We start from the raw sequence: 12,545 nt of genomic DNA, 5'->3' as shown, positions 1-12,545 counted from the left end.
CTACAGAGAAATGACACTGTTATGAAACATCAAGGCAATGAATAGCCTGCTAATGCCAGATTTATATCCAGAAGATTTTGTTTTGTCAACAAGCAACCATTGTTGGAAAGGTTACTTTGGGAATGCAATAGGTTACAGATCACACATTACCTTATTAAAAATGTATAAGTAGTGTAACTATTTCAGTTACTTTAAGTGATTACTTTTCTAAATTTCTAACAGATGTTTTTAACTGTTAATCATTTTCAAACATTTATACCAGGTAGGGTTAAGGTAACAGTAGTACACTGTTTGCCGTCAGAGGTTCAAAATCCTTAATCACTTGGATTCAGATTAGGGGTGTCCATGGTTAACTGATTAACCGATTAACCGTTAAAAATTGCTTAACCGAGTGAAACATTTTGCTCGGTTAAGTGGCGTCAATGGCGTGCATTGAATTTAGTTGTAATACATTTTTCAGGGAATGTCAGAGCGCTCCCAGACATTTGTAATGTCCACAAGAAAAAGTCATGACCAGTTTTCTAATATGAAGCGGGCAAAGAAAAGTACAGCGTGGGAGCACTTTAAAATGCATGTATTGCAATGCAGTGCTTAGATATACTTTAAGCACAACCTCGTTGTTGTACCATCTCAACAGCCAACACCCGGGCATCATTAGGCCGGCGAAACACTGGATGCGTGGCGCAAGCGTCTCAGCTGCGTGGCGTATCTTTTTTTAATTCGGCTCCCATGTTAACAGGTTAGAGCTTGCAGACTGCCTGTGTGAGACGCGCGTCTCAAACACGTGCATGCTAGAAATAGAACCGACCCCTATTTTTCACGCGACACGCGCGTGTTGGAAGCGTTTCCAGGCAAAATATAATAGGAAAATATGTTTATATGTTTTATTCTCAAATTAAGATCGTGTTAGGGGCGGGATTATTAGCCAATTTTAATCTGACAATTTGAGCGGAGAGATATAATTTTGTCGGACATTTCATTTTTTTCCGGCCAATGTCCGGCATTACCGGACAATGGAAACCCTGGCGCACACTATGGTTAACCGAGTATTAACCGCTAAGGGCCTCGGTTAACCGTTAATGAAAAACTTGAAAACGTGCAGCCCTAATTCAGATCATAAAAAAATAATTATATAGCACCTCTTTTTACTTGGAGATTACATACAGACTTGGGTGGTTTATGAGGACACAAATGTGTATAATGGCATGGGTACTACAATGTAAACATGGTTTATGAGGACACTTCCTGTGTCCCCATAATTCAAAAGACTTTAAAAACATACTAAATTGTGTTTATTGAAAATCTAAAATGCACAAAGTTTTCTGTGAGGGGTTTGTTTAGGTGTAGGGTATATAGAAAAAGGGTACATAGAAAATACAGTTTGTACAGTATAAAAACCATTATGCTTATGGGGAGTCCCCGTAAACCACCAATTTCAACATCTCTTACTGTACATCCATAACCACCTTTACATTGATTCTCATACACAACCAAAAAAATATATATAATAATAATAATAACTTTGTTGTTTATAACAATGGTAAAATGGCTCTCATTTAGCCTAGAGCCAAAAATTACCTAAAATGTTAAAATTAATCCTATTGATGCCTAATCTAGTATCATCACTACTCTTATTTTGCAAATTACATTTTACTATACTGTGCTGATGATCCAGCTTTAACTACAGCTCTGTGATCCACAGCGTCTCAATTAAACTTTCATTCTTTGGTCTTTGCAGCTGCTCCTAGAATGCCTCTCCATGTTAGGGCACAACTAAACACTATACAGGTATCTTCTTTGAAAGTTTTTTTATTTTATTTTATTTTTTTTTTGATAATCTACTGTACGCTATCTGAGATGGTTAAAATTTCAGACTTCGTAAAGGTGCTCTGTTTAAAATATTAACTGACTTAAAGATGGTGGCTTTCAGAGTTCAGGATATACAGTATGCCAGAACACCCATGACATCTTGACCTCGCCAGGTTCTAATTTTTAGCCCACTTAAAATTTGAAATGATTAGGCCGCCCTTTACTCATCTTCATGTCAAGGATGTTTTACAGATTGTTCATGCTGCTCTTTTCCAGGGTACGAAAGATACAATGACCAGAGGATAAAAAGCTTCAAAGAGAACATGAATGCACTGTTAAGAAGGCTTGAAACTGAGCTGTTATTTGCAGAAAATCTTCCCATTCACCACATATTTGCTTCTGCAAATATTCTGCACAAAGCCTTTTGATTTGCCAATTATAATATGGACGCAAAAATTTCTGTCTGGTCGCAACACAAGGCTATATGGCTTCAGAAGACTTATATGAAGCACAGTATATAAAGCACAATCATTATGAACTGATGTTATACATTATAATCCTCCACGTCCTCTACGTTCTCAAAACTCAGGCAATTTGATGATACCTAGATATCAAAATCAACAGATCCTTTTCCTATTTGTCGCCTAAACTCTGGAATTACCTACCTAACATTGTTCGGGAGGCAGACACACTCTTGCAGTTTAAATCTAGATTAAAGACCCATCTCTTTAACCTGGCTTACACATAACATACTAATATGCTTTTAATATCCAAATCCGTTAAAGGATTTTTAGGCTGCATTAATTAGGTAAACCGTAACCTGGAACACTTCCCATAACACCTGATGTACTTGATACATCATTAGAAGAATGGCATCTACGCTAATATTAGTCTGTTTCTCTCTTGTTCCGAGGTCACCGTGGCCACCAGATCCAGTCTGTATCCAGATCAGAGGGTCACTGCAGTCACCCCGATCCAGTACGTATCCAGACCAGATGGTGGATCAGCACCTAGAAAGGACCTCTACTGCCCTGAAAGACAGCGGAGACCAGGACAACTAGAGCCCCAGATACAGATCCCCTGTAAAGACCTTGTCTTAGAGGACCACCGGGACAAGACCACAGGAAACAGATGATTCTTCTGCACAATCTGACTTTGCTGCAGTCTGGAATTGGACCTGGAGGCTTATCCTGAAGAACAATTCTCAGTTTAACTGTTCAGAAAAAACAAGGGACTCATGGACAACCATCACAAAACCGTCATGGATCATCCAAGTAACCACACACAGCATTAAGAACCAAGGGTTCCCAAACTTTTGATTGAGGTTACTGTATCTTAATAATTTCAGCTATTTTTTTTGTCTTGTGGACTAAATGTAAACATCTTTTATGTACAATATCTTAATCAGGACAGTACTAAATAAAAAATAACATGCCTTTTTATATGATCTCTCTTATTTTGTTAAAATTATTCACATTTTCACAGATTCTGTAAGGCGTTTCCAATCTTTTGCATACCACTGTATGTGTATGGAAATGGACATTATGAACACATTTCAAAACATCTCTTTTTGTGTCCCACAGAAGAAAGAATCTCATACAGATTCGGAACATCAAGAATTTTACAGCTATTTCTTTGGTACTAAACCAAACTCTAGCTATATTCTGTCCAAGTGCTATAAGTCATGCATTTTTATTGGCTCCTTACCCAAGTCTATTGCCACATATGCAATGTTTATACACATATGTAGTATGAATACTTCAGGAAATCTTATCAATATGTTTTCACACAGAAAGCACCGACTACCAAGCAATGAGTGAATCATGTATTTCTGTTCTTTTTCATGTTTGATGCATGATATCACACTTTTAACCTCTTATTGCACACACATCACAAGCTGTTTCTAAAAATAAACACAGTTATCATGGTACAAACCCAGTGGTTGCTAGGGTAAGTCAACTTGTTTGTTTGACATGGACCAGCTTAGTGTTTGTCAAAAGCATTAATGGTTCCAGAAAGTCTGAGTGATTACACTGCAAAATAATTTGTAAAATGTTTTTTTTTTTTAATATAATAAACACTTAAAACAAGATGCATTTATTAGAGATGTAAAATTAAGTCATGTCTTAAGGTAAAATATTTTGCTATTTATGTACATTTTGTGTTAAGAAACTAACAAACTAACGTTAGTGAGGTTTATGCTAACTTCATGACACATTCTCCTGAAACATATTATTTTACATAATTTTGCTCCCCAATTAAATTTATTTTAAAAGTCTTTAGATAAAAAAGACAACAATGCTTACTGTATATACTGTTCTTATTAGAACATGATATTTTCCTTCATCCTGTCTTACAATGAAATGTTTCGTGAGAAAACCCTCACTCCAAAAAGACAAACCTCTGAATGTCTGGGTGATCCTTGCAGCTTTCATTATGTGCAGCAAGGCATTCAATGGTCCCACCCATCCCATGATCCCCCACTTCTCTGCGCTTTCGCGCCTAGTGCTGTTCACCCCTCCCCCAGCCCATAACTCCCCTCCACCAAGAGCTAAATCTGGATATCCCAAAAATAGAATGAAAGATCTTTTACTGAAGGAAGAAGACCTGAAGTCTGAAATAGCAGGAAAAGTCGGTCAATATACTATTTATATTCTGAAACATGAGATTGAACAGCCACATTATGACTGACGCTCATGCAGTTTTCATTTGCGTTTCCATTTATGGAATGGAGACCTCAAAAAAATAGGGCTGAAAAGCAATAGAGTTATTTGTAAACCAAGTAGCGGGACAACTCTATATTTAGGGATATATCTGACAGAAACTATAAGTCCAAAAATTAAATGAACTTTCTTCTGCTGTAAGGAAATACATCCCTTTAGTGTATTGTTTGTACAGTAATTGTATGTAAGAGCTTAAACAGCAGTTTTTTTTTATATTATAGTCACTAATTAATTAAATGTTATAAATAAACTTGATAAAATTAATAAATAAATATTCATGCATTTAGCAGACGCTTTTATTCAAAGCTACTTACAGTGCATTCAGGGCTAACATTTTTATTTATTTATTTATTTTTACCTAACATTACATTTGAAGTGATGCATTTGGAGAAACGAAAAGTGTTCTTTGCACATATATGACACTTAATATAAGACAGTAACAAAATGTATTATAAATATGCATTAAAGATTATTGCAATCTTTTGTGATATATTATTCAAAACCTTTAATATACTGTGATATACAATTCGTTTCATGGCATTTCAGAAGCAGCATTTTAAGTTCTGTATAATATTAGAAAATTTTAAAGACAGATGACTTGAGTAACATAGTTGACCAAACACATTACATGACAACAAATCTTTATTTAAAACAGTTATATTTATAAAGTTAAAATTAGTTATAAAATAAAGTTATGTTTTGTAAACAGTTTGGTAACACTGAATAAATTATGCATATTGTATAGGCCTAAAATAAAATACTGATCTGTTTATAACACTAATACATTAGCTGACACTACAGATAATATTGTTGAATTTTTTTTAGTTTTATTTTGGCATGTAATGTCAGCATTAGGCATTTCATAGACCACCATGCATTTTAAACAATTTACATATCATAATTATATTTAAAATTTAAACTTGCATTTTTATTGAATACGTGTAGAACACAAAACATATAATAATTTACTGCATATTGCAGTATTGCTATGTGTTGTGTTGGGCTATCATTGATGTTCTATGGGCTATTATCTAAAATTTCTCTTGAGATAAATGTAAATTGTAACAGTTTTTCCATGTATTTTATAAACTGGTGTGCTCCATTAGAATTCAAAACTGCAACTGTCACCCCAGTCTTAAAAAAGCCTGGCCTTGACCCTTCTGGCATTCTATTTTACCTATTCTATCTAAGCTGCTAGAGAATGTGGTGGCAGTACAAAAAAAAAAAAAGAAAAAAAATTCTCACCACTTTAAATGTTTCTTACTGGGCTTCCTCTCCCTTCACAGCACTGAAACGCCACTTCTGGAGTTCTCAATGATCTTCTCATGACCACTGACTCTGGTTCCATTAGTATCCCAAGTCTCTTAAGACTTCTGCTCTGCTTTCAAGACCATCTCTCATAGTATTCTCATCTTGCATCTTTCTGCTCTTTCCATTTTTAGAACTACCTGTCTGTCTATCCTCCACTACTTCCCCTTTCTCTCATGGTGTTCCTCAGGGCTCTGTGCTGGGTCCTTTACTTTCATCACTTCCATTAGGTCACATAATTCATTGGCATGCTGATGACACCCAAACTTACATCTATTCCCAACGTACTTGACATAATTTTTTATCTTCTTTCTCTTTCCTTCACATTGCCTAACTTACTAAGCTTTAGTAATACATTATTGCTTATGTACAGGAATGTCGCTATTTTAGGGGCCCCCACTGCCCAAGGGGCCCACTAAATCCAGCAGTTCTGCTATATATTACTCTACTCTTATATGAATAATGTTAGTATATATGTTTCAAAGGCCTGAGTGTTTAATGAAAACATAAAAAAAATGGCATTTTATTTAAAATCCTTTCCAAATATCTCCTCTGTCCCCTCCATAAAAATGGTTTAGTCTGATCGTTATTAATCATTTCAACTCAGTCAGTTACAAAAAGGAGAAGGACCAAAAAAACATCACAGGTCCACTAGTTAAAAGAACCAATCAGAGTTGAGGCTGCTGCAAGAACAGTTGAAGTTAGAAGTAAAGTAACAGTGACTGAAAATGCTGGGGGAAACCAATCTGGGTACCAGTAATGTCAAAAGGAGAGGGAGGCCAGGATAACTGCTTGCTCCTCTCCTAATACGTCGATCAAAAACAACTCACTGCACTGGTGGATACATTTATCAGCTATATTTAGTAAAATATTATGCAATAGCATATTATCTTCATAAAAAAACGGTGACAATGATACATTTAAGTGGTTTTATTTTACATGTGACTGCATTCTTTCACATTCCCGAACATTACCTCAGTTGTTAGACATTTATATTGCTTGTAGGCCTTCTTGTATTACTGTTAGGTTTATTTGATTATTTGATTAATTTCTTGTCTTTTTTATTATTAACTTGTACTGAATGACTGATTGATAACTTAAAACAATGCTTCAAGTTATTAATCAGTTTTTATTTAGTAATTTAAAAATATATATATTATTAACTTTGTATAGCCTATAGATTAATATAAAATAAGCAAAAGCAACATTTGTATTGTTTTGTTGCGATTAGCTGTCAAATGTACTCAAGACTGGTTCTTGACTCAAACAACTGAGAGTGGGTTAAGAGTTGTATATTAATGCTGCAAAGTGTGGCTATTATGAGTTTTCAGTAGAGAGCTGAGAATGCCAGCACCTATGGAGCTTGCCTTCTGTCACTATCATATCGAAGGCGTCTCTGCATGCCTGCTTACAGCCAAAATGATGATTGATTGACCTTCTGTTCATTATCTGACTGAGGTCATTCTTATGTAAATGCTTTATTTGTTGCATAACTCTCATGAGTTATGGGTCTTAGGGCACAAGATTTAGCATATAATTTGCAGTTCATTTCATGACCCAAATTCAGCACATAGTCTTTTTGGACAGTGTTGGGTTCACTGTGATCAGACTCTTCTACTCAACTTCTGCTCTCAGAGTTTTCACCTGAAGAAAAATACTAATATTTTGAACTTGGGTTCCCTTTGTGTGGTTTTTGAAGTGGGACCATACTTGTGCTTTATATGCACTAAAAATGTTTCTTTCTGTTCATCTGAAAAAAGAAAATATTATTCATCTGGGATGGCATGAGGGTGAGGAAATGATTAAGTAATTTTAATTTTGGGTGGAGTTTCTCTTAAATGAGCCAGATGCAGATGTACAAGATCATTGATGATACGATATATATTATACAATATTGACTTTTAAAGCCATTTTGTCTATTTAACGCCCATCTGCAACAATAAATAACCTTTTAATTGTTGATTTATCTCATTTGGTGTGTTTATCTCAGTATATGTTTGTATGTAGTTATTTGCAATTAATTAGATAATTAATGAGCACATCATGTAATTAAATTAAACAATTTAACTGACAGTCAGTCATAACTGTTTATCAATATATCATTATAATACTACTTATTCACTCCCATGTAAGAACATCATTAAACATGATTTACAGTTAATTTATACAGTGTTCACTTAAACATTTTCTGATGATTTGCAACAATAAAAAAAATAAAAAAAAATAAAATCATGGCCACCAAAATATGAATTGTATTTAAACTCTCATCACTCATTTTATTTGTACTCAGTCTTGTGCATTCAGACAATATACTTCATAGACAGCTAATGACTATATCAAAACAGATATAAATAATGGTGAACTTTTTAAGCCATAAATTTCCCTGATGTGTCACTGGTTATCGAATGTCATGCATGCATGTTTGAGTTTCCGTTTACCCTATTTAATGTGATAAGATAGAAGATAAAAATGAAAAATACAAGATAAGATAAAATAAAAATGCAAAAATTAAAGTTGAAATAATGTAAGAAGTAAAAAGTAATGTTTTTTACTGTGAGCAAGTAAAAGTATAAGTGGTCAGTTTAAATTGTACTTGAACAGAGAACGAATACCCCAAAATAATACTTAAGTACAGTAATCAAGAGCTTGAAAAGACCAAAGACTGAAAGCATCACCCTCATGAAGATCATTTCAAATAATCATCCAAAGTGTTTTGTGCTGCCTTGTGTCAAAAAAATAAAAGGTAGGTCACCAAGTCTCATGCACAAGACTCAGAATACATACTAGACAGCACTTCTTACACTAAAACTTGATTTTAAGTTTGGTATATTTATCAGTATTACTATATCACAGTATACAAACAAGTTCTGCATTACTCACCTTCAGTGGTGGCACAGGAAGGGGCTTGTTGTCTTTGTCCAGGGAGATGTAGGTGAAGAAGGCTGTGGCAGCCCTATATTTCCCCTTCTCAGCCTCCACAAGTGGGTCAGCATCTACTAAAACCTCAATCTCCATTGACTTATTACTGGTGAAGGTCATTCGGCCCGAAATAGTAATGACACAGCCTGCAGGGACATATCATTTTATTACATCTACTGATCATTACATGATGCCATATTCATTTAAAACAGACAAATATATATATATATATATATATATATATATATATATATATATATATATATATATATATATATATATATATATATATATATATATATATATATACACACACACACACACATATAAACATGTATAAAGAATTAAACTGCTAACATTAAGCTTTTCTGGTGGAATACTATGTTTAACAGTAAGCGGGAAAGTCAGTGTACTCGATGGCAGTTTATGTATATATTAATCTAGTAATTATATAACAACATTGCGGTTAAAAATTCAGTGTGACAACCTTCGTATTATGATGAATTAAGGAGTACGTAAGCATTGGGTTCTAACTACACTGGAAATCAATGTGTAATTGTGTTCAATGTGAAGAGTCAACTAAAAACAAGCTATTTGGATTTTTTTTTTTTTTTATTTTATATATTATCATTATCATGAAATTATTTTTTTGTGGTCTGACATGCCATCTAATGAGTCAAGTAAAATAACTGTAATCACAAGGATTTCAGAGACTTCAAATGTGATGCCTGCAGAGTCCAATCTTAAGCATACATTTTCATTTATTTGGCCAATGCTTTTATGAAAATGACTTGTTTATACATATTTATATATGCACACATTAGTGTATTAAACTTTAATTAGTGTGTAAAACACACATAAGAAGTGTAGGAATGTTCTACAGGTGAGTTATCTGAAGCCTAGTAAGATTAGCGGTGTTATTAAATTAGCTTTAACAAACATAATATAGGTATTATCTCAATGTTACTGGTTAAACAGAGATGGATGGTAAGAGTTTTCAGGAAACCTGTTTGAAAATAGTCCTTATTTTTGCACATTTTGTGCTGCTAGTGATACAGACATTACACACTTTCCTTGATACGTATATGTTAGGTCAATTACAGGCATTCCAGTGCCTGTAATTTAATTAACATTAGATTGTCTGCATAAGTTCAGTAGATCCAGATTTACGGATCAACCACTATTAATGTGGACTGGTCCATATTTTCAACCTTCAAACAAACAATTATTGCTCGCAGCTTCCTATCTGACAACTTTAATCTGATTTATCAAGTTTTTTTCCTTCTCACTGGCCCTCTGAGTGATGCAGTTTGACACCAGCCTCTATTAAACACACTCCAGAAATGGACAGACCTCATTATCCCTTGTATATACCACATACCCTTCATGGATTCTAGAAAAAAAGAATACTTAAATGTACTTTTAAGGATTTAATGGAGCCCTGAGGTAGATGCAGAATGGTTTAATAAGACTTGGGGACTCCTAATTTCTAGTTACAGTGTAGAAAAGTGATCTTGCTTTAAAAAGCATTCGTAGCAATTTGTCATTGAGAACAATGGGGATAAATAGAGTACGGTTAAAATTGTTAGGTCCATTCCCTGCCTTCTTTGATGTATACGTCTAAACCTTATTTCCATGGAAACAGAGCCTGAGGGCAGATATATTATTTTGTTCTATCGTTCCTTCAGAGTCATTCCGGTCAATTCATCTGGTCTCTTAGGAACAATTTACAGTTGGCTTAGAATATCAGACATACATAAAAAATAAAAAAATAAAATGAAAATGTGTTTTTTGAGTATTCAATGTTTCTGTTCTGCTCCCAAATCTCACATTCCATCATTTTCATTAAAAAAACATAAGTGTGGCAAGCCTTGCTGAAGTCCAGAGCGAGAGAGAGAGAGAGAGAGAGAGAGAGAGAGAGAGAGAATGAAGGGAAAATATCTAAAGAAAATTGCATTATTTTAATACCAAGTTAATTCTTTGATAGTAGTTAACATACTGTCATGTCACCTTAAAACAAAACAAAAAGTAAACTTCTAGGCATAGTGCTGTAACTAATTAAACATCACGTACAATTTTAAATAAGCCTAAAGTTGAACTGTTCAAACCGGTTGGACTTTGAGAACTGTATCATCTCGATAGAGATAAATAAATGTATTGTTGTGTCCTTGGAGAAATCTGAGCTGGTCAGCCACTTCTGGGAATATTGTCCAGTGTTCAGTCTTCTCAGTTGAGAAGGAACACAGCCCCCATTTGGTTCAGTGTCGAAGGACATTATAAATAGTTTGTAACCTTTCAGATTAATTTATCTCAACAGCTTTTTTTTTTTCAGCCATTTTGTTTTTGTGACACTGTAGAAGTTGTGTAATGACTATTTTTCTCTGATCGAAAACATGCATTTTAAACTCAACAGTACAACAGCTCGTCTTTGTTTATCCTCCTAAATAACCAACTAAAGCGTGTTGTTCTCTTACTTTCAAGAAAAATGACTTCAGGAACCCACTATTTCAGCACAAATGAACAGCTAGCAAAGCACATGCTAAATGTTCAGCATCTTATATTGCATGTAAATTTAAACAACAAGATAGTACTTGTCACTTGTCATATGTCCTTGCCCAGTATCAAATATTTTACCTGATCATATAAAACCACTGAGAGAGATACATATGCAATAAAAGAAGAAATCAGGAAGTTTTTTGAAGTTTTCACCTCATAATCTTAAAGGTATAAAAAAAGAATAATACTGAATTCTATACTGAATTTTGTTTGTTTGTTTTGTAGTCAGCCTAGTCTTAATAAATACCAAAATACTGATTGCCAGCATCATCAGTAATAACTGTAGCTGATTAACCTGCTGATAAACAGAAGTGTGTTCTGACATCCACATCAGTGGATATAATCTATAGACCATATAGATGTACTGAAATGCACAATGCTATGATGTAAAACACTTATTTACCATATCACTGTGCAGCTCCCATAGTAAACTGTTATTTTATACATCCTGCATACACAGTGGGAGGTGTAATGTTAGCTGGGATTTTTAATGACATGCTTTGTCTTTACCAGAGAATGTAAAATGCCTGCATGTGGTTGTCTTAGTACAAGGAGGCAGGGTATGAATACTTCCACTTATGACAATAATAAAAAGGTGCTGGGAACAGTGAAAGACAAGTTTAAAGCATCCCACAAAGTTGACCTAGCCATTAAAGCCATAAAACCATTTTGCCATTAAAAGTTTTGACCTAACTTAAGTTCACTGATTCCAGGAAGGGATGCTTATGTTTGATGTACAGCAACAAGGACATCTGGAAAAAATCAACGCTGTGCATCACCACAGGCAGTCAGTCAGCACAATCATTCCCTTACACAGCAGAAGATCTATATCCTAGTCACACAAACCACTCTTTCTTTTCATCCACCCAGCAAACAATAAGAGGAAAAACTCAATTCTAAAAAATTAACAATAAATAAGAATGAAATGTAATGTAATAAGAATGAAAATGAATAAGAAATTAAAAGGGTCACATGACGTTGCTAAAAATAACATTATTTTGTGCATTTGGTATAATGTGTTTATGCTGTTATTAACTAATTATTTTCCACATACTGTACATTATGGTTTCTCCTCTATATCCCGTTTTTCTGAAATGCATTGATTTTTATAAAGCTCATCATTCTGAAAAGCAAATGCTCTGATTGGCCGGCGATCCGATGCGTTGTGATTGGCCGAATACCTCAAGCGTGTGATGGAAATGTTAGGCCCCTTACCAGATTCAGGAAACT

The 12,545-nt window shown here is 34.3% G+C and overlaps 1 protein-coding gene across 7 annotated transcripts in view; it reads right to left on the bottom strand.

Annotated features, from left to right (window-relative positions):
* LOC113039651 (cytosolic acyl coenzyme A thioester hydrolase-like) overlaps nucleotides 1-12,545 on the bottom strand; it is a 67,012-nt gene that overhangs the window by 4,878 nt on the left and 49,589 nt on the right. For 6 of the 7 annotated variants that reach the window (XM_026197627.1, XM_026197625.1, XM_026197626.1 and 3 more), the window contains one exon: nucleotides 8,721-8,905. The exons of the other annotated variant lie outside the window; for it this stretch is intronic. In XM_026197627.1, the coding sequence (XP_026053412.1) occupies nucleotides 8,721-8,905 (185 nt within the window). The remainder of the gene's footprint in view (nucleotides 1-8,720; nucleotides 8,906-12,545) is intronic. 7 annotated transcript variants of the gene reach the window in all.

Source organism: Carassius auratus, chromosome 22 (genome assembly GCF_003368295.1).
Source record: "Carassius auratus strain Wakin chromosome 22, ASM336829v1, whole genome shotgun sequence".
In the NCBI taxonomy this organism is placed as follows: domain Eukaryota; kingdom Metazoa; phylum Chordata; class Actinopteri; order Cypriniformes; family Cyprinidae; genus Carassius; species Carassius auratus.
The sequence above is the reverse complement of the archived record's forward strand: the minus strand, read 5'-3'. Positions and strand labels throughout refer to the sequence as shown.